The 22,570-nt window shown below is 43.5% G+C and overlaps 1 protein-coding gene and 1 pseudogene across 2 annotated transcripts in view; one reads left to right on the top strand and one right to left on the bottom strand.

Moving 5' to 3' along the window:
* MCF2 (MCF.2 cell line derived transforming sequence) overlaps nt 1-22,570 on the top strand; it is a 110,006-nt gene that overhangs the window by 29,631 nt on the left and 57,805 nt on the right. For both annotated transcript variants that reach the window (XM_047844953.1, XM_047844952.1), the window contains exons 3-5: nt 4,019-4,133; nt 5,907-5,997; nt 22,055-22,174. In XM_047844953.1, the coding sequence (XP_047700909.1) occupies nt 4,019-4,133; nt 5,907-5,997; nt 22,055-22,174 (326 nt within the window). The remainder of the gene's footprint in view (nt 1-4,018; nt 4,134-5,906; nt 5,998-22,054; nt 22,175-22,570) is intronic.
* On the bottom strand, nt 211-3,862 carry LOC125157688 (40S ribosomal protein S26-like; annotated as a pseudogene).

Below are 22,570 nucleotides of genomic sequence, written 5' to 3'. Positions count from 1 at the left end.
CGCCTGGCTGGCTCAGTGGGTTAAGCATGTGACTCTTGGTTTCCACTGATATCATGATCTCACAGCTTGTGTGGTCGAGCCCCGTGTCGGGCTCTGTGCTGACGGCATGGAGCCTGCTTGGGATTCTTTCCCTCTCTCTACCCTTCTGCCGCTCTCTCTCGCTCCCTCTCTCAAAAGAAAGAAACATTCAAAGAAAGTATAATCTCCACTTTATCTTTTTCCAGAGAACAGTTTTTCTTCGGTCCTCAAGGTCTTAGCTCCTGACATGGGTTTTGGTCAAGGTCGTGGGGCAGCACCCATAGGTCTAGATCGGGGTGGGGGTGTTCGGTCCTTCGGGGCTTCACGAGAGCGATTCCGGACTACCTTGTGTAGAAATGTAGTCTCATACACGGCTTGGGAAGCACATAGGCATTGAAGACACTACCTTGGGAAAGGTCCCTGATGGCAGTGACCTCTACTGTGGTCTGAATACCAAAATTCTTCTTCTTCTTCTTTTTTTTAAGATTGTATTCATTTTCTTAAAAGTAGGCTTCATGCCCAGCATGGAGTCCAATATGGGGCTTGAACTCATGACTCTGAAATCAAGAGTCACATGTTCTACCGAGTGAGCCAGCCAGGTACCTCTTGAATAATGAACTTTTTTTTTTTAAGTTTTATTTAACTATTCTCTACACCCCACGTGGGGCTCAAACTCATCACCCCGAGATAAGAGTCACCTGCTCTTCTGACTGAGCCAGCCAGAACCCCCTCACATCCCCCCCCCGAATAACGAACTTATTTATTTTTTTTAATGTTTATTTATTTTTGAGACAGAGCATGAATGGGGGAGGGTCAGAGAGAGAGGGAGACACAGAATCTGAAACAGGCTCCAGGCTCTGGGCTGTCGGTACAGAGCCCGACAACGCGGGGCTCGAACTCACAGACCGTGAGATCGTGACCTGAGCCGAAGTCGAAGCTCAACTGACTGAGCCACCCAGGTGCCCCCGGAATATCGAACTTCTTAATGGCCTTGTCCTTGGGCATGCAATGAATGCAGTTGCTACAGCAAATAGGCTGCATGTGGCCATGGCCCTTTGTGTCATGACCCTTATTCCTTCTCTTCTTGGTTATCTTGGAAGTGAGGACCCAAGGGTGCCATCTTAACCATTTTTTATTAAATATGTATTTATTTGAGAGAGAGAGAGAGAGAGAGAGAGAGAGAGAGAGAGAGAAAGCGTGCATGAGCAGGGAGGGGCCGAGAGAGAGACGGGTAGAGAGGATCCGAAGCAGACTCTGCTGACTACAGAGAGACCAATGTGGGGCTTGAACTCACGAACCACGATATCATGACCTGAGCTGACATCGGATGCTTAACCGCCTAAGCTACCCAGGCGCCCCATTAACCGTTTTTAAATGTATAGTTTGGTGGCATTAAGTATATTCACGTTGTTGTGCAGCCATCCCCGCAGTCCATCACCAGAACTCTTGACCTTGCAAAAGCGAACCTCTGTACCCACTAAAAAATAACTCCCTGTCCCCTTCTCCCCCCAGCCCCTGGCTGCCACCATTTTGCTTTCTGTCTCTGGGTATTTGACTACTCTAGGTTCCTCATATAAGTGGAATCATACAGGATTTGTCTTTTTTGTGGCTGGCTTCTTTCACTTGGCGTGATAGCCTCAAGGTCCATCCAAGTTGTATATGTCAGTATATGTCAGAATTTCCTCCCTTTTTAAAGACTGAATAATATTCTGGGACATCTGTGTGGCTCAGTTAGTTAAGCGTCTGACTCTTGATTTCAGCTCCGGTCATGATCTCTCTCTGTCTCTGTCTCTCTCTCTCTTTCTCAAAAATAAACATGGAGTGGGGGAGCCTAGATGGCTCAGTCAGTTAAACAGCCGACTTTGGCTCAGGCCGTGATCTCACGGTTTAGGAGTTCGAGCCCCACATAGGGCTCGCTGCTGTCCGCGCAGGGCTGGTTTGGGATCCTCTCTCTCCCTCTCTCTCTGCCCCTTCCCTGCTCACACTCTCTGTCAAAAATAAATAAGCATTAAAAAAAAAGATTGTTGTTTAAGTATACTGTATCCTTGCAAATTTCCTGTCTAGTTCTGTCAGTTGTCGAGAGAGGGGTGGTGAAATTTTTGGACTCAAGTTGTGGATTTGTCGGTTTCTCCTTGTAGCTGTATTAGTTTTTGTTTTACGTATCTTGAAGCTCTGTTATCAGGTGCATAAGCATTTAGGATTATTATGTTCTTTTGATGAATTTACCACTGTTTGATTATCAAATGATTTTCTTTTCTTTTTAAAGTCTGTTTATTTATTTTGAAAGAGAGCGTGTGCACAAAAGAACGGAGGAAGAGCAGAGACAGGGAGAGAGAGAGAATCCCAGGCGGGCTCCATGCTGAGTGTGAGGGACCCAATAAAGCCATCTAATTTTAGACAAAATAGATTTCAGAGTCAGGAATATTACTAGATATTAAGAAAATCATTTGAGGGGCACCTGGGTGGTTCAGTCGGTTAAGCATCTGACTCTCTTGATTTCAGTTTAGGTCATGATCTCACGAACTGTGAGATTGAGCCCTGAGTCAGGCTCTGTGCTGACAGCGTGGAGCCGGCTTGGAATTCTCTCTGTCTCTGTCTCTGTCTCTGTCTCTGCCCCTCCCCTGCTCTCTCTCTCTCAAAATAAATAAATAAACTCTAAACAAAAATTAAATTGAAAATAAAGTGTGTTTCTTGTAGGTAGTGTATAATTGGGTCTTGATTTTTTTTTTTTTAATCCAACTTGATCATCTCTAACTTTGAACTGGGATGTCAAGATTATTTTCATTTAATGTGATTATTCATATGGCTGGGTTGAAATCTACCATTTTACTATTTGTTTTCTACTTGTCCCATTAGTTCTTTGTTTTTTTCGCTCCAGTTTTGCTTTATTTTGCATTAAGTATTTTTACTCCATTTTCTCTCCTTTGCCATCGTCATAGTTTTTTAAAAGTTTATTTATTTTTTTAAGTAATCTCTACACCCAACGTGAGGCTTGAACTCACAACCCTGAGATCAAGAATCGCATGCTCTTCCAACTGGGCCAGCCGGGAGCCTTGCCCTTGTCATATTTTCATTGCACATTGAATTTTTTTTTATATCCTGATATCTTTATTCACTTGAATTCAGCCAAATAAGAATTACAACTAAACTTCTCAAAAAATTTCCATTAGCAAGCTAAATTCGAAGGCCACCCTATAACTTTCCTCCTAAAAGAATCCTTCAACTTCCATTTAGCACTAAGTATTTATTGAGCACCTACTCTGTGCCCAGTTGTTGGGCAGGCTGTAGAGTAGGACCTTAAACGTGTAAGGCTCATCCCTGCACTTAGATGGCTTTCATTCCGAACGTTCCATAGTTTCCGAGCTATGTGGAGGGCTCTGGGGTAGGGTGCGCACTGAATTTTAACTCACAAAGAATTTATGGTCTTTGCTGTTTCTGCATTCATCAGTAAGAGTTCTATACCATTGTCGCCGTTACGGCTTATGCTGTTTCTTCCACAAATCCATTTGAACATTGCTTATTTCCTGTAGTTTATATCCTGTATTCTTTCAGGCTCACCATAGCTGTAAGTGGTTGATTCTATCAAGGTTTCTATTTCCTGTCAGGCTGTCAGTCACCAGTTGGGATTTAAGCCCTTAGCATTGGCATGGAAACAGTTATTCCCCAATACTCTTGGCTGTCCAATATGAGGGCTCAGCTGTGGTTTCGACTACATTTATTATATGCATTGTATGAAAATTTCTTCTGACTCTAATCACTCCTTTTGCCTTCTCTCTTGCTCCCTCTTCTTTCTTGCATTGTTTTCATTTAGAACTACTTGGCTGCTTCTTACACTTTGGAGCATGTTGCCATTTTGATTTATGCGGAGACCATCATCCTTATATAAGTTACATTGGCCCCAAACTGTCTTCTAACCGCCCCTCTCGAATCCTCTTTCTTGTATTGTTGTCACATGAATTGTTAATTCGGCTGATTTTTTTTTTTTTTCATACTGTTTTAGGTGGCCGGGGAAAGGATAATGCTTGGATCATTACTTTTCCAGAAAATTGTAATTTCAGATGTATACCGGAAGAAGTGATAGCGAAAGTGCTGACTTACTTGACATCTATTGCAAGGTATGGCGTTTCGTTACATTTTTTTCAATTTGTTGTGTATCAGGTACCCATTTGAATGTAACAGGAAAAATGCCTTTGTAGTGTGGCTGTAATTATTATTGTAAGTGGATTATAAGACTCACCTTCAGAGGAGATAAGAAGGAAAACGTGTAAGGGGAAGCGGACAGCCACCTAAATTGGTAAAAAAAAAAAATTATAATGAGAATCTAGGAAAACAAAATTGGGAGTCTAGAAATAATTGTCTTCGTGAAGAAAAGCATACGTTGAAAACGATGATCAAACTTAAAGCCTTCGATTTGCCTAAAAGGAAATCTTCCTAGCCAAGAGTGAGGGTAAGTTTCCAAAGCTTCCTGAAAGATTGTATTTAGGTTGAAAACAAATTTTTATTTATTTTTTTAAAAGTTTATTTATGTACTTTGAGAGAAAGAGAGAGAGAGAGAATCCCAAGCAGGTTCAGTGCTGTCAGCACAGAGCTGGATGCGGGGCTTGAACTCATGAACTGTGAGATTATGACCCGAGCTGAAGTCGAGTCGGACACTTAACCGACTGAGCCACCCAGGTACCCCCAAAACAGATTTTGTTTGTTTGTTTGTTTGTTTAAATGTGAAATTTATTGTCAAGTTGGTTTCCATACAACACCCAGTGCTCGTCCCAACAGGTGCCCTCCTCCCTGCCCATCACCCACTTTCCCCCAAAAACAGATTTTTAAAGGAAACATTTTCCACTTATTAACCCTGAAGACTAAGAGGGCACAAGTCTACAATGGTAAAAATATGAAGAGTCTCATGAACAAAAGTCAAAATCACAGAAAACTAAATTTATTTTTATTTATTTATTTTTAAAAATAATTTTTTTTAACGTTTATTTATTTTTGAGACAGAGAGACACAGAGCATGAACAGGGGAGGGTCAGAGAGAGAGGGAGACACAGAATCTGAAACAGGCTCCAGACTCTGAGCTGTCAGCCCAGAGCCCGACGCAGGGCTCGAACTCACGGACCGTGACATCGTGACCTGAGCCGAAGTCGGATGCTTAACTGACCGAGCCACCCAGGCGCCCCGAAAACTAAATTTATAGTGTACCCCTTAAAGCCTAAAAGTGGTCTTTTTAGGGCAAATAAAACATTCGTTAAACTTCCTCCTCTAAAGGCACAGACAGGATAGAAACCTGTATTTAACAGTGTTTTTCTGAGTGAGTGAATGGATGGATGGATGGATGGATGGATGGATGGATGGATGGATCATGGGCTCTTGATGGATTGCCATGGAAAGTTAAATCTGATGTAATGAAGGACAGCTGTCTATAAAGTTTTCCCACACCCAGGATTGCACTATGCCAAATTTATCCTAGTGACCTATTTGCATTATGCTATCCCTTGACTATTTAAAAGAATGACATTAGGGGCACCTGGGTGGCTTAGTCGATTAAGCATCTGACTCTTGATTTTGGCTCAGGTCATAATCTCACGGTTTGTGGGATTAAGCCTTGCACTGGGCTCTGTGCTTGATAGTACGTTCTCTCTCTCTTTCAAAATAAACCTAAAAAAAAAAAAAAAAGAATGACATTAGTGCTGAAAAAGAAATTTTCAATATTGAGTGGTGGAACATGGAATTAAACTGGTTTTCCCGTGTAGCGCTTTGTGATAGCTTTCCCAATCCAAATAAATTTATCTTTAGCTGAGATGGCAAATGTAAATGAAACAGTCAGAATTAAGGACATACCTAGCAAATTTGGGTAGTTACTAAGCAAAACATGATTTCTTCTTATCTTGCAGGCACAATGGATCTGACTCCCGGTTTACCATTATTCTTGATCGAAGATTGGATACATGGTCTTCTCTCAAAATTTCTCTTCAGAAAATCTCAGTAAGTACTGGGGTGCCTGGTTGGCTCGGTTGAGCGTCCGACTTTGGCTCAGGTCGTGATCTCACAGTTTGTGAGTTCGAGCCCCACGTGGCGCTCTGTGCTGACAGCTCGGAGCCTGGAGCCTGCTTCGGATTCTGTGTCTCCTTCTTTCTCTGCCCCTCCCATGCTTGCACTCTGTCTCTGTCTCTCTCTCTCAAAAATAAATAAACATTAAAAAATTAAAAAAAAAAAACCTCAGTAAGTACCAATGCATTCTGCAGATACTTTTTTTTTTTAATGTTTTATTCATTTTTGAGAGCGAGCACAAGCGGGAGAGGGGCAGAGAGAGAAGGGGACAGAAGATCTGAAGTGGGCTCTGTGCTGACTACGGTGAGCCCGACGCGGGGCTTGAACTCACCACCTTGAGATCACAGCCTGAGCCGATATCAAGAGTCAGATCCTTAACCTGCTGAGCCACCCAGGTGCTCCCACTTTTTAACATTTTGATGTGTTAACATTTTGATGCGTCTTTCTAGACATTTCCTCCCCTGGGATAGAGTAGGGCAGTGACTCAACAGTAGTAGAACTTAGCTCCCCTGTTGGATTCTAGCCCCTAGCTTCCCAAGACCCAGATGGAGAAAACAGTTTCCCTAAGAGAAAAACATGAGAGCTGCAGTCCTGCTCACAGCCTGGGTGATCTTTCACATCACTAGGCTCACGTGGGTGCGGTGGCATTGTCAGACCCTTCTTCATAGAAGAGGAGGGCAGTGTGGGACCCGTAGACTACCTAGCTGGCAAGATTGGGGCTGTCTGTAGAAGTACCGTGCAGTTAACCTCCTCTATCAGACCAGAGTAGCTGGGAATCAATGTGTGTGTGTGTGTGTGTGTGTGTGTGTGTGTGTGTGTGTGTGTGTGTGTGTATGTGTGTGTATATATATATGTATATATATATATATATTTATTTATTTATTTAATGTTTATTATTGAGAGACCGAGCATGAGTGGGGGAGGGGCAGAGACAGAGGGAGACCCAGAATCCCAAGCAGGCTCCACGCTCGGAGCACAGAGCCCAACATGGGGCTGGATCCCACGAACCGCGAGATCGTGACCTGAGCCGAAGTCGGAGGATGCTCCAGCCGACTGAGCCCCCCGGGCGCCCCCAATACATTCTTTTCTTTGAGAGTCCAGCATCATCCATCATCAGAAATCTTCGTCTCCCCACTGACATGGGAGGCCACTCTCACCGGAGGAGGTTGATTTAGTGGCGAAGGCAAGCCAGAGATCTAAGTTGTTGGACTTCTTGACCGGTGTACCTTTTCCTGTACTAACCTAGCCAATGAGCGTAAGAAATCTACCGGCACTCACATGGTAAAATGCATGAGATTCTGTTCATACCCAGCTTGAATGATTCTTCATCTTGAGCCAATCAGCCAAGTGGGTTTTTTTTTTTTTGTTTATTTCTTTAACAGAAGTGTTTAACTATAAGCAATGGAGAGAAGAATACCAAATTCATACACGTGACTGAAATAAAATAGCAAAGCCTTGACTTCATGTAATATATTTTTGCTTTTTCAAGTGTTCACGTTTATTAAGTAATGGTCATTCTGTTTCCCGACTAAGTACTGCAGGCAGGTATCATTATAATTGTCTCATAGCTGAGGGAATTACGTCGATATGCACACTCAGGAAAGGTTTTGTGTGAAATCCAAGGTCAAATATCTAAGTAACCAAAAGAGGCGGAGCAAGAATTGAATTGTCATGAACTTCAGTTGTTGCACTTTCCACCTGCTGCTTCCTATCATTTTCCAGATGGCTTGTGGATAGACATAAAAAAAATTTTTTTTTAATTTTTTTAATGTGTATTTTTGAGAGACAGAGAGACAGCGTGACAGGGGGAGGGGCAGAGACAGAAGGAGACACAGAATCCCAAGCGGGTTCCAGGCTCCGAGCTGACAGCACAGAGCCCAACTCTGGCCTTGAACCCATGAACTGTGAGATCATGACCTGAGCCCAAGTCGGACACTTAACCGACAGAGCCACCCAGGCGCCCCTTAAGTGTTTTTTGTTTTTTGGGTTTTTTTTAAAGGTAAAATTCCTTTGGAGAGCATAAATCTGCCTGGTGTATACTATTGAGCCGTGTCAATGGGGCAAAGTCAAGTCAAAGCTGTTGACCTTGCTCTGGCCTTTTAGGATCTGTCCTTGTGCTTGTTGACGAGATTTCAGTTTACAATTCTTTTCTACTTAATATAGCACTTGTTACAATAAAACACTTTTTATTACCCAGCCCAGCTTTTTTCTTTTGGCCAAAACAATCTGCTTGATTAAATTAATTTTCGTTGAGTGACCGTTTGGCACATAGCATCAGTTTTTTAAGGTTTTATTTTTATTAATCAAATAGGCCACTTGGAACAGAGGGTTGTTTTTTTTTTTTTTTTTCTAAAAGAGAAATATCAGATTTGGTCTTCATGCTGTTGGTTGCAAGTCAACGGAGCAGGAATGACTTGTTTCTTGGGAGGTGTAGCTCCGCTTTCTGCTTTCCTAGGGATGATCTTTCAGTGGGGAAGTGTGAACCCTGTTTAGCACAGACCTTGGCACGCAGGGTTCCTTCATTCTCTTTACTGCCAAAGTGATGGCTCTGGGCAAGATTGGGGGCCCAGGTGATGAAGACTTATGACCAGCTATAGATTACCTTAGGTGTTGTTTCTTTTTAACAGGTTAAATGTTTCTGCTTGTGGTATAGTTTCTACACCCATACCCAAGAGCACATTCATTACAGGGGTGCTTGGGTGGCTCAGTCGGCTAAGCTTCCAGCTCTTGATTTAGGCTCAGGTTGTGATCTCATGATTTGTGAGATCGAGCCCCATGTCGGGGCTGACAGCACAGAGCCTGCTTGGGATTTTTCTGTCTCCCTGTCTCTGCCCCTCCCTCCTTCTCTCTCTCTCTGTCTCTCTCTCAAAAATATTTTTTTTAATGTTTATTTTTGAGAGAGAGAGAGAGAGAGAGAGAGAGAGACACAGAGCGTGAGTGGGGGAGGGACAGAGAGAGAAGGAGACACAGAATCCGAAGCAGGCTCCGGGCTCTGAGCTGTCAGCACAGAGCCTGACGCGGGGCTCGAACTCACGAACTGTGAGATCATGACTTGAGCCAAAGTCGGACTGAGCCACCCAAGTGTCCCTGTCAAAAATAAATAAGTAAACATTTTTTAAAAAGCCAGCACGTTAATTACATCCCAACCATTAGTAGCCATCGGGCACTGTTTGCATTAAAGATAAATACTGAATACAAGCTAATTTCGAGAGCAAAAGTTGGATTCAGCAAAAAGGATTTCTGGCGAAAATTGCCACTGAAAAGATAAGGTGTAACTATCTTTGGTATGTTACCTTAAACATCCATGAAATAATTACACAACTCAATTTGAAGACCTTAATTTGTAAATTCCAAAATAAACTGCAGTCAGGTTATACTTTTTAATGATGGGAAACAAGATTATTTTCCGTTTGTACAATTGGGGGAAATGTCAGTCTGGGAGAGAAGCCTATCCATTATTAGAAAGTTTGTGTGTTCTTTCTAGATTATCATCAAGACAACATTCCACCAACCGGTAAGCTGTCACAAGGCTTAAACTCAGACTAGCATTTAACCATAACAACAACAACAAACCTGGAGTGAATTTTCAGTTACGGATCAGGGTAGGACAAGAATAAGGGTATCCGTTAATACTACCTTCACAGAGATTCTCCGCATTCCACCTTAAAAATCAAACTGCGTAGAGGAGAAAGCCAGTCCCAGCAAGCCCCTAGGAGAGAGTCATTTTTTTTCCCCCCCTTTCTCCACTCTTAGGACATGCCTCATCTTCAGCGGTCCGGCAGGAGCTAATCCATGAGGTTCAATCTGGCTAAGTAATTGGGGGAATGTGTCAACTCTGAATTACAATGAGCAGCCGGGAAGGCTCGTCAGCTGACTAATCAGGAAGAGTGGGTGTTTTTGCTGTGCTGCCACGCTGGTAATGGAAGCAGCTACGGTAGCTTTGTTTGATAGAGCTTTTTGGCTGCCGTTTTTAAATACTACCCAAGAAGCAGCTCATATTTCATCCGTGTTGCACTGACAACTGGAGAAGAAGAGTGTTATTGTGTATAGGCGAGATGGCAGAGGCAACTCCCCCGAGAGGCAAGATGAGGTTCAGAAGGAATGCGGTAAGGGCTCTGCCTGCGGTCCTGGAAAGCCTCTATTCCCAAGTTCAAGTGCAGGGATGCTGCGGCATGGTGCTGTAGCACAAACTGCTGCCGAATGAGGCTTTTAAAGGACAGATGGAGAGAGAATGGAGACTTGTGTTTGCATGAATTGCATTGATGCGATCACTGTGATCTTGACATAGGGAAACATAAAGGAGTCAAGGAGGTTGAATGCAATTTCAAAATCTAAATGTGATCAAGTTTATGAGGAAACATCGTCAGGCGTGTTATTTGTCGAAGGCCATGTGAGCGGTTTTGAATCATTTGGCAGAGTAGCTTTAAATCGCGAGTTAAGATAATATCTAACAAAAAGATTCATCCTTTCACCATGGTCAAGTAGAGTGTGATGTCATGGACAGGTCTGGAGCTGACTTCATCAGCGTTTGAAAAGGCAGCCCTTCCTGGGTGTTACTTACTGTTCCAGTGAAAAATTTTAAAAGTCTGATGACTTGAAATCTTTCTGATTGCAATTGTCTTCCAAATTCAAACTTTAAAGATGCAGAATTCGAGCCTGTTGACAACGTTTTTTTTTTAAGGGAAAGAAGTGACTTGATTTTTATTATAGACTAGAATTTAGAAATCTCTCCATTCAATAGGTTTCACTTTTCTAAGTAAATTTTTCCCTTCATTGGTTCACTTGTGTACTAAATTCCCAGCAAATTTCTTAAGTGACGTTTAGATGTATTTTGGGGGTGTGTGAAATAACACTAATTGAATATCTGGTCATCCACAAGGTTTTAAATGTCACTCTTTTTCTTTGAAAAGTTAATGTTATCGATGTTAGGATTTAAAATACAATCCTTGCTCGTTGAAAAAAATCAAGACAACACACAAACATGAGAAAGTAAAAATCAGCCTTAGGAAAAAAAATGACATCTGGAATCAAAAGTAAGATAAGGAAACTAAACCAGGAAGAGTTTTATTGTGGTTGAAGGAGTGTTAACTTCAATGGGTGAGTAAATGCTTTATTTTCTACTCAAGGTCTTAGCACAGAATGATGTAGTTTAAATTATAGTTTAGGTTATGAATCTTTCTATTTTGACAAAATTGTGTATCTTTAGCTCTACACATGATTTTGTACTTTGGGAATAAATAGTTTCAGACCCGACAATTTGTAGTGTGCAAGAAATGCCTTTGTACGTGCTTCGTGGCATCGGGGGCAGCTGGCATCGGTACTTTTGTTATCAGAAGTAACTGGCTTAAGCTTCCGGAAAGTTCCCGATTCCTTTATGTACACAGATATTTTGTCGGTGACAAATTTAGTTTCGTGTATACGCACCTACGTTAATAGACACACAAGTGAACTCAGGACATGCGCACTCACTGACTACATATACCTAGTAGTAGACCAATAGACTACTGCGTTACACACAGTATAGGTTTCGCCAAGGTAACTATGGCGTGACTGTTGCCCTGAAAGAGCTCTCAATCTATTTCGAGAAGGGAGGACATGTTCATAACTAACTCTTACCAAAGAACTTCCAGGTGGATGGCTTCATGAAGGAAATGAATATTGGTTTGGACCTTAAGCAAGAACGTAGGTTTCTATTACCTTTCTTTGTTTCTCTCCTCCATTCTTCTCTTAAATGAATTCTTTCAAGTGGCCCCTAGGGATCAGTGTCTTGAAATGCAATTTATTGGATTAAGTCGGAAGCCCAGAACTCTAGTGGAAGTCGCATTTGTTCTGTTTACATGGGTTGGCTTGACCAGGGTAAAAAATGTGAAACTCACCGGTGACACAGCGGTTTGACCTTGCAGGATCTCTGGAGTTGGGCTGATTTTGGAGACTGTGATGTAAGTAGCACCTGAGAAGATGGGACAGTGGATTTAAAGTCCAGAGAGAAGATTAAATGGGTTACTTGGTGGAAATTGCAATGACTGTGGCCAAGTGGGAGGGAGGGCATGATAACAGATAAGTGACGAGAAGGACAGAGGTCAAGGAAGGACTGTTGCCCACGACTCTTCTGCCCCTGAGGTCATGTGGCAAGTTACTTGGAGGTCTGCAGAGTCACTCCTACTTCCTGTACTCTGTAAGGGCGCGGTGTGGGAGAACAGTGTGGAATTCGTTCATGACGCTGGAAATTCTTCTCTGTACCTGAAGTCGTGAAATTGTCCTCGGTGTATTCTGAAGAGGTAGTTCGGACCGTATCAAGGTGAATCACATGGCCACGCCTGAGCGTTCTATTCTGTTAGGCTATTGGATTAGAGCAGTCTCTGTTCAATGGGCTCCATGATGCCAGATTCTTTCCCCCAGTTTCTTTTGACCATTAATATTTGTCCCATTCTGTTAGATGTTCGGGTCAAGTGATTCCTGAACGCCAGGCAGCAAGTGTCAGTGTGCATTCAGCCTGTGTGACACTGAAAAGTGTTCTGTGTCTTAGAAAGAGCTCTCCCTGAGGATTCAGGTAGGCCTGGGTGCCCCTGCTCACTGGCTGAACCCTGGACAAGTTACTGCACTGCTCTGTGCTTCGGTTTGTGCATCCGAAAAAGGCCGTAAAAGCTACTTGACCGCAGTGTTATGGGGGTTCACCAGGTAATGTGTGTACCAAGCCTCGCACATCTGTAATAGGCTTTCAGTCAAGGGTTCCGTCTTAGTGTTACTGCGTTGCTTTGCCTTAGAGATTAAAACACAGAGAAAGTCTGTAGGAATAGAAGTTGTTTTATCGTAACATAACCAAACTTTTGCGATGTATAACGCACTTTAAACATTTTTTTCCCCAAGTTTATTTAAGAGAGGGAGAAAGAGAGCAAGCACCAGTGGGGTAGGGGCAGAGAGGAGAGAGAGAGGGGAGAGAGGAGAGAGAGAGAGAGAGAAAGAATCCCAAGCAGGCTCTGCACTGTCATCGTGGAGCCCTACACGGGGCTCGAGCCCACAAACCGTGAGTTCATGACCTGAGCCACAATCAAGAATCAGATACTTAACCGACTGAGCCCCCCGGGCGCCCCTGAACATTTTAAAAGAAATAAGTACAGAATCACAGACAAGTGTATACAGGGTGTATGAATTGCCTCTCTTTGGTACTACACAAAGGATTTAGGCGAGGTTAATTTCCAGACTTCAGGAGCGAGATGATGCGTCCAAGTGTATGCCTTTTGTTGTTCTTGCTGTCCTTACTGCTATAAGGCTATGTAGCTGTGGAATTTGAGGGTAGGCGTGAGGAGAAGGGAGCAGATCTTCTCTAGGAAGGAAAGGTGAGAGAGAGAGCGAGCTAATTCTGTGCCCATTAACCGGAAGAACCAGAGAGATCTGCTGCGGGGGCGGGGGGGGGGGGGGAGGGGGGCGTGTCACACATAGTGACTGGAGAAATGTCAGCATGTTCATTCTACGGAGGTGCCTTTAAGCAGTCACATGTTGAAACTCTCAAAAAAAAAAAAAATGCCCGCAAGAAGCTAAAAGCAATGCTGTCTCCTCTCCCGTGCTGGCTTTTTTTTTTTTTTTTTAATAAAAATAAAAACAAAATCAAATAAGGCTGACCTTTGGCCACATCGCTTTGCTCTTTTGACAGGCTCTCAAACACGATTTATAGTTTTACAATCTGGGGTTTGTGGAGAAAATAGAAATTGTGCTTTTTCATGTTTATATAACCATAAAGATTAGGGATTCTTAAAGCAGCATACCAAAGAATTTAGAAATGTAGTATCCCCAAACAGAAATGGAAAAGCTCAATGGTCTTGGGTTATCTTTGCTGTAAGATATGTGCGTCTGATACTAGTTATGATAGGTGATATGCTGTTTGTTCATTTAAACACTAGTTTTGGGGCGCCTGGAGGGGGGCTCAGTGAAACATCCGACTCTTGATTTGAGCTCCGGTCGTGATCTTGTGGTTTCTGAGTTTGAGCCCCGCAGTCGGGCTCTGCACTGACAGTGCGGAGCCTCCTTGGGATTCTCTCGCTCTCTGCCCCTCCCCCGCTTGTGCACGCTCGCTCCCTGTCTGAAAATAAAATAAACTTAAAAAATAAACAATAGTTTTAAAATGGATTATCTTGAAACTTTTAGGCAAATGTGTGCATACTGTATAGAGAAAAAGCACTCTCTCTCCCTATGTGTATGCTCATAGTCAAACATATGCAACCTGGTCTTAAATCCATATGGCCTTTCTGGTTAAAATTTCTCGAGTGCTCTGTCCCGTCGAGATTCTCCTAGCCAGCGATCACAGAGAGAGGAGCATATATTGATACCTACCCGTGTTCAGATGACATGAAGCTTTAGGTCACAGGTCACAAGCTGGTAGTCCAAAGATGTGTTCTGTTTAGGTCATACAGTGTTTCAACAAACTTTGAACTTGTTTCCCATCTTTAAAAATCCTGACGTTTCACACAACTCTGGATTTCTGGCTTCTTTTGAGAAATTGAAGATTTGGCAAAGCCCACCTTTCCACCTGACATTTAGCTGAAACTGACTAGTGGTGCCCCTCCCCCCCCCCCCCCCCCCCCCAATGCTCTCCAGTTCACCATAATCCCCACCATTTCCTGTGACTACTCATCATCTGGGAAGAGTGTGAGTTGCCATTTTCCACCTCCTTCAGGCTGTGTTTTGATGAAACCCTGCCTACTTCACGTGTTTCCGTTCTTCCCCTAACACATGGTAGGCATTCACATTGGGCACCTTTGTTTTGGGTTTCAGGTTTAGACTCTTGACCTTGAACCCGATCCTTGTACCATCGTTGCCACGCTTCCCCAGATTCCTCCTGTTGCTCCTTTTTCTGTCCATTAGGAGTTTCTCCAGAGGAAGGAAAGCTGAAATGAAAATACTCTTTTTATTTTTCAATCATAGCCTGTTTAAGAGTCAGGGGAATGTGTTTTTTTTTTTTAATTTTTAAAAATTTCTAATGTTTGTTTATTTTTGAGAGACAGAGAGAGACAGAGTGTGAACAGGGAAGGGGCAGAGAGAGAGGGAGACACAGAATCCGAAGCAGGCTCCAGGCTCTGAGCTGTCAGCCCAGAGCCCGACGCGGGGCTCGAACCCACGGACTGTGAGATCATGACCTGAGCCGAAGTCAGACACTTAACCCACTGAGCCACCCAGGCGCCCCAGGTGAATCTGGGTTTGCATTCTGCCACTTACAAGCTAGAAGTTTTTGGAAAATTGCTAACCTCCCACAACCTCAGTGTATTACTTCCCTTTTGCTGCTGTAACAACTTACCACAAACTTAGCAGCTCGAAACAACACAAATGTATTCTGTTAACAGTTCTGGGATCAGAAGTCCAAAATGAGTCTCACTGGGCTAAAAGAAAGGGGTTCGTAGGGCAGCGTTCCTTCTGGAAACTCTGGAGGGGAATCCACTTCCTTGACTTTTCCAGGTTCTAGAACCGCCCACCTTCCTTGGCTCTTGGCCCTGCATCCCTGCCCTGGGATTCTCATGTCACATCTTCTCTGACTCTCCTGCCTCCCTCTTCGTCTAGTAAGGATCTTTGTGCTTACATTGTTCCCACTGCAAGAGTCCAGGATTATCTCCCCATCTCAAGACCCTTAACTTCCTCATATTTATAAAGTCCCTTTTGCTTTATAAGGTAATATATTTACAAGTTCCAGGGATTAAGATGTGGGCATCTTTGGGGAGTGATTATTCAGCCTACCACAGGCAAGTTCTCCAGTTGTGAAATAAGGATAAGATTAGAATCTAATGTATGCACTCAGCACAATATCGTAATTATGCTCATGGTGATCATGATTCCTGTAAAAGGCTTTCAGTAAAAAGCGACATTCTCACCCATGGCCAGCTAGTCAGTCTCCTTTCCCTTACCATAAGGCCTTCAGAGGTCCCAAACATACATAAATATGTGTGTGTGTGTGTGTGTGTGTGTGTGTACTTTAAAAAGTTTTGGGGCGCCTGGGTGGCTCAGTCGGTTAAGTGTCTGACTCTTGGTTTTGGTTCAGGGCATGATCTCATGGCGTGTGAGTTCGAGCCCTTGCATCGGCCTCTATGCTGACAGCGGGGAGCCTGCTTGGGATCCTCTCTCTCCTTCTCTCTCTGCCCCTCCCCCTCCTCTCAAAATAAGTAAATAAACTTTTAAAAAAAGTTTAAAAATGTTGGTGTTCGAATATAGTTGACGCACAGAGTCATGTTAGTTTCAGGTGTGCAACACAGTGATTGGATGCTTCTATAAGTTCTACTGTGCTCGGGGCAAGGGTAGCTACCGTCTGTTACCCTACAAGGCTGTACAGTCTCATTTTCGGAATTCTTTGCGCTGCACGTATGTAAGTGTTTGCTCGAGAGAGTTATGAAACGGAGTCATTCATGCGAAGTTATGGATTTGCTGTAACTAGACAAATATGGCAAGCACCTTTTTAGGTTGGGAAAGTAAATGGGACCAGGATCAAAAACTCCAGTCTATCCGATTGGCACAGGGGATTCAGTGGGTGGGAGGGACACAAACCATATACGTGGTCTGAACTGTGTGATTTCGTTTTCTAAAAAAAAATAAATAAATAACCGACCAGTCAGATGGATTTATTCCTCTAAATGGCTTTTAAATTTGAGGGTAGCTGTTAGTTTAACGGAGCCCGTGTGTTCCAGGACGATCTGTGTGGTCGCGAAATAAAGATTCTCTACCTATCCCATCACGAAAAACACTGTAAATGCAAGTATGCAGGCAATAACTGAAGTTTTCATCCTTGATGATGCATTTTCTTTAAAAATGCTAATTTTTGTGGGCTTTTGGCCACAAGTGAATCCCTAAACATTTTGAAGGAATTAAGGAAGGACAACGTATGGCAGAATAATCAGGAAGTTTTCCTTAAGCATGATATGATTAGAATGTAGAACTCTCCTTAGAAGGATTTTTTTTCCAGGTGTCCATGTTTGGGGCAAACCACTTTGTCAAATATAGGCAATGACTGATTCCGTAAACGGGGGCGCCTGGCTGGCTCAGTCGGAAGAGCGTGCGACTCTCGGTCTCGGGGTCGTGAGTTCAAGGCCCGCGTTGGGTGTAAGAGATCACTTAAATAAATAAATAGATGAAGACATAAATAAGTAAACGAGACAGTTAAATGAGATGGTTAAAATGTTAAAAATAATAGCTACATAACATCCCTGACTTTTAAGCAGCGGAGCACCCCCAAACCCTGCCTGGATTTGCTTCCCTGTGGATTCTATAGACCATGATTCTGGTTTTTCTCTCCTCTCTCCTTTGTTCCCTGCCGTGTGATGGACCTTGGACCTAGGTGCTGGGACAACCTTGCTCTCCCTGGCGTGGCAGGCTAGAGACCAGGGCCTTCACCCCAGGCAGAGAGTTGCCAGGCTTTAAGTTGGTCAGGCTTAGGGCCACCTAAAGATTTCCTATGTGATACCAGAGACTATGGTGTTAAGGAAAGTCCGAGAGAAAAAGATGATGAGACCAGATCAACCTAGGGTCCATGAAAGAACAAAACACATTTTGCCATAAGTGTTGACAGAGGTCGGGTGCTTTCAGTTCCATCTGAAAGAAAAAAAAAAAAAGTGGAAAGGCAGCTGGGTCAAGGCAGGAAAGTATAATGGCTTTGGGAACTTACCCGTGTGTAGAAGAAGGAGAGGCTTAACTCCTAAAGCAAATGGCATCGAAGTAGAATCTATGCTTTCTATCTAAAAATAGGCCCAGAGGGGCGCCTGGGTGACTCAGTTGGTTAAGCAACTAACTTCGGCTCAGGTCATGATCTCGCGGTCTGTGCGTTCAAGCCCCGCGTCGGGTTCTGTGCTGACAGCTCGGAGCCTGGAGCCTGCTTTGGAGTCTGTGTCTCCCTCTCTGCCCTTGGCCTGCTCGCGCTCTGTGTGTGTCTCTCTCTCTCTCTCAAAAATAATAAACATTAAAAAAAAATTTAAAAATAGGTCCAGAGTTCTCCCAAGGCTCTGTCAGAATCTCCCCTTTAAGCAAGCCTTTATCAGAGCCCCTGGGTGGCTCAGGCGGTTAAGCATCCAACTCTTGATTTCCGTTCAGGTTGGGATCCCAAGGTCGTGGGATCGAGCCCTGCATCGAGGGAGAATTGGGATTCTCTCTGCCCCTCCCCTGTGCTCTCTCTCTCTCTCTCTCTCTCTCTCTCTCTCTCTCTCTCCCTAAATCAATAAAAAAACTTAAAAGAACCCAATACGACAATGTATGTTAACTAACTTGAATTGAAACAAATGAAAAAAAAAAAAAGCAAGCCTTTATCAATATCCTGGAAGTTTTCTACCTAAGCCTACTCGTCTTTAGATCCAAGAATGCAAGGTAAAATTTAAAGCCTATCTTCTTTTTTTTGGGGCTTAACAAAGTTCCTCTGTGTTCGTTATTTAATTTAATTCTTATGATAACTATAGGAAGTACGTGCCATGTTTAACATAAAATACACACTATGTACATCACAGAGGCATCGTTGGGACTCTGTCTCTGCTTCTAGTCCTATACGCATGTTAGCTGCGTGCGTTGAAGTAAGTTTTCTCCAGCAGGTTCACGGCGACCAGCAGCTCTGGAACCGCACCCTCAAAGTGTTCTTCCCTCGACACTGGTGTGAAAAATCCCAGGGCAGGACTTCATCCCACCACTGATCGCTGTGTGTTAGGGGGGCAAGGTCATGTAGGAAGATCACAGTTCTTTTTTTTTTTTTTTTAAATCTTTATTTTTGAGAGAGACACGGTGGGAGCGGGGGAGGGTGGCAGAGAGAGGGAGACACAGAATCTGAAGCAGGCTGCAGGAGGGGTGAGGGGTCTCTCTGGGGTCTCTTTTAAGAGGGCACGAGTCCCCTTCTGATGGCTCCGTTCTCATCACCCAGGCACCTCCCAAAGCCTCTCCTCCTACCAGCCTCACGTTGAGGGCTGGGTTTCAGCACAGACTTTGGGGGACATAACCATTTAGTACCTGAGAGAGGGGAAGAAGTCTCTCCTGAAGGGAGAGGGTAGCAGAGGCACGGCCACCTGGGGGAGGTCGGAGTTGGACAGCCAGCCCGATTTGTGTCTGTTTATAATCACTGATTAATTTATTGATTTCATTTTGACCTCTTTTCTTTCACTTATTTGTGAGTCTCCCACTCGGTCCTCTTCCCTTGCTCTGGTTCTCCTGGCCACTTAACTGTTGATGCTTTATCACCGTCTCAAGTTGTATTTACGGATTTTATTTTTAAGTAACCCCTACACCCAGCGTGGGGCTCAAACTCACAACCCCGACGTCAGGCGTCTCACGCTCCACCGACTAAGCTAGCCAGCCACCCCTCAAACTGAATTTAAAATATCCCCAGTTTCAAATGTGTATTTCCCAAGAGTCTAGGTCTTAAACCTGAGTGAAAGTTCCTCTTTTTGTTAATACCCACCTCCTAGCTCGTCTGTCTGCCTCCACTCTTGTCCAAATCTAGTCCTTTCCTAAAGCTGAAGTGATCCCTCTAAAATGCTGATCGTGTTGCTCCGCTGCCTAAAACCTCTTAGAGCCTCCCCTTGCCTCCACGAAAAAGCCAAGGTCTTTCCTGATCTGGCATCTACCTGTCTTTCTAGCACCATCTCCCGTTGCTACACTCTCAAGCATCATTTTCCTCTAGCCTTCCTGACCGGGACGTCTCGAAGAGATAGGGAAGCGTACAGTGTTTAAGAGCCCCAACTTACGGGGCACCTGGGTGGCTCAGTGGGTTAAGCGTCCGACTTCGGCTCAGGTCATGATCTCGCGGTTGGGGACTTGGAGCCCCATATTGGGCTGTGCCTCTGTCAGTGAGGAGCCCACTTCAGATTCTCTGTCTCCCTCTCTCTTTGCCTCTCTCTCTCTCTCTCTCTCTCAAAAATAAACATTAAAAAAAAAAAAGAGCACTGATGCAGGCATAGATTAAGACTTCACCAGCCGGGGCAAGTTAAACTCTCTGAGCCTCAGTTTCTTTCTGTCTTTTTTTTTTTTTTTAATGTTTATTTATTTTTGAGAGAGAGAGAGAGCGAGCAAGGGAGGGAAAAAGAGAGACAGAGACAGAGAATCTGAAGCAGGCTCTGTGCTGACAGCACAGAGCCCAATGTGGGGATCGAACTCACCAACCGTGAGATCATGACCTGAGCCGAAGTTGGACGGTCAACCAACTGAGCCACCCAGGCGCCCCCGCTTGCTTTATTTGTAAAAGACGCTAGCTTAACTACCTCACACGGTTATTATGAAGAGGAACTATGATAATGTTGGCAAAATACTTGGCATAGAGTAAGCATTTGATATATGGTAGTTCATTATTAACGTTGGGCCATACTGTTCTGTCTCTCGCTAATTTTCCATCGTCCCCTCCTTATCTTTTTAAAAAATGTTTATTTATTTTAAGATAGAGCACAAGTGGGTAAGGGGCAGAGAGGGAAGGAGAGAATCCCAAGCAGGCTCTATGCTGTCACCGAACACCCTGATGCGGGGCTCGATCCCGTGAACTGTGAGATCATGACCTGAGCGAAAATCAAGAGTCAGACGCTCAACTGACTGAGCCACCCAGGCGCCCACCCTCCTTGTCTTCCTTTCAGCAACTATTTCTTGACCACCTACATGTCCGTATTCTGGAAACGGGGGAAACATTGGTGCACCAGAATGACATTCTGATCTAAGTAATTCCTTTTCTTAGGCTTCAAACAGACCGTTTTGACCGTCTGTTGCGGATTATTCTACTTCCTTTGTTTCACTTATCAACTTGTGCTATAGAGTTAACGATTACTAATGGACTGCACCATTAGACTGATTTTCTTGCAAACTGGGTAGGGACTACATCTTATTAATTTGGGGACACCGACTGCTAACAGTGCGCGACAGTCGTTCGCTTAGGTACATGGAATGGACATGTAGAAGAGACTCTGTGAATGTTGCTTGGATGAAAATAAAAATATGATTCCATATCACAGGTTTCTTCCATTGCTTAGTACATGTATATAATGTTTAAGCTCCCTTTGACTTTTGGGGTTATCCTAGGAACCTGCGTTCTAATTCCGTTTCACAGGGAATAAATGCAATTCAAATACAAATGACTAACTTTAAAATGATGTTTCAGGGGCACCTGGGTGGCTCAGTCGGTTAAGCGTCCGACTTTGGCTCAGGTCACGATCTCACGGTTCATGGGTTCGAGCTCCGCGTCGGGCTCTCTGCTGACACTTTGGAGCCTGGATCCTGCTTTGGATTCTGTGTCTCCTCTCTCTCTCTGTCCCCCTCCCCATCAAAAGTAAACATTAAAAACATTTAAAAAAAAAATGAAGTTTTAGGGTATGGTTCGTGGGGTGCCTGGCTGGTTCAGTCGATAGGGCGTGTGACTCTTGATCTTGGGGTTGTGAATTCAAGACCCATGTTGGGAGTAGGGATGACTAAAATAGAAATAAGCTTAAAAGGTAATAAATAAAATAAAAACCTAGATTTATTTTGTAAAAAAGTATAGTTCTTCTTAACTTGGTATCTACTTTTGTGTGAGAAAATTCCCCGCCATGAACATTGCAAGGGTCTGATCTGATGACCTTACATTAGTTCTGTTTCTGTTTCCAAGTTTTTAGATTGTATCAATATCCATTTTTATTTTATTTTATTTTATTTTTATTTTTTTAAATTTTTTTTCAACGTTTTATTTTATTTTTGGGACAGAGAGAGACAGAGCATGAACGGGGGAGGGGCAGAGAGAGAGGGAGACACAGAATCGGAAACAGGCTCCAGGCTCCGAGCCATCAGCCCAGAGCCTGACGCGGGGCTCGAACTCACGGAGCGCGAGATCGTGACCTGGCTGAAGTCGGACGCTTAACCGACTGCGCCACCCAGGCGCCCCTCAATATCCATTTTTAAAGTTTTGTCCCTTCTAGTGGCTTTTATTGCTTTAAAAACGGTTTCCTTTAATTACGTATTTTCTGATACGTGCTCAGTCGAGTGCACGTTTTGACGATTTGTTCTTCCTTTCCTGCGTTTCTCCTTTCCGTAGGTTTCTTTTCCTGGGAACTTGCACTTGGTGTTGGTTCTACGTCCCAGCAGTTTTCTTCAAAGGACTTTCACGGACATTGGATTTCGATTTAGTCAGGAGGATTTCATGCTGAAGTTACCAGTAAGAGTATATTGTTTAAATGTTTTGTCTCTTTAATTCTTGTGAGCACTTTGTACCATGCTGTTGATGCTTTACCCGTGCTCACAAAGCATCTGAAAGAAAAGAAATAGAATTTGGCTTCCCAAACTACAAACTTGAAATCCCCCCAAGTCTTCTGTTTCTATTGTTAAACTACAGGAAGAGTTTCGTCGATTTGTAACAAAGCAATCCCTGTTGAATGAGATATATGTCACCTACGTTATTTATGTGTGTGTATATGCACGTGTGCGTGTGTGTATAAAATCAGGACGTTTTATTTTTAGGGAAAAAATGAGCGTGTGTTTTATGTATTTGAACTCCCATGAACTTAGCATCCTGAGCTAGTTCATAGTACCATGATCTTTTTTTTAAAATATA

This window comes from Prionailurus viverrinus, chromosome X (genome assembly GCF_022837055.1).
Source record: "Prionailurus viverrinus isolate Anna chromosome X, UM_Priviv_1.0, whole genome shotgun sequence".
Taxonomy (NCBI): Eukaryota; Metazoa; Chordata; class Mammalia; order Carnivora; family Felidae; genus Prionailurus; species Prionailurus viverrinus.
Note: the sequence above shows the minus strand (reverse complement) of the source record. Positions and strands in the feature narration are given on the sequence as shown.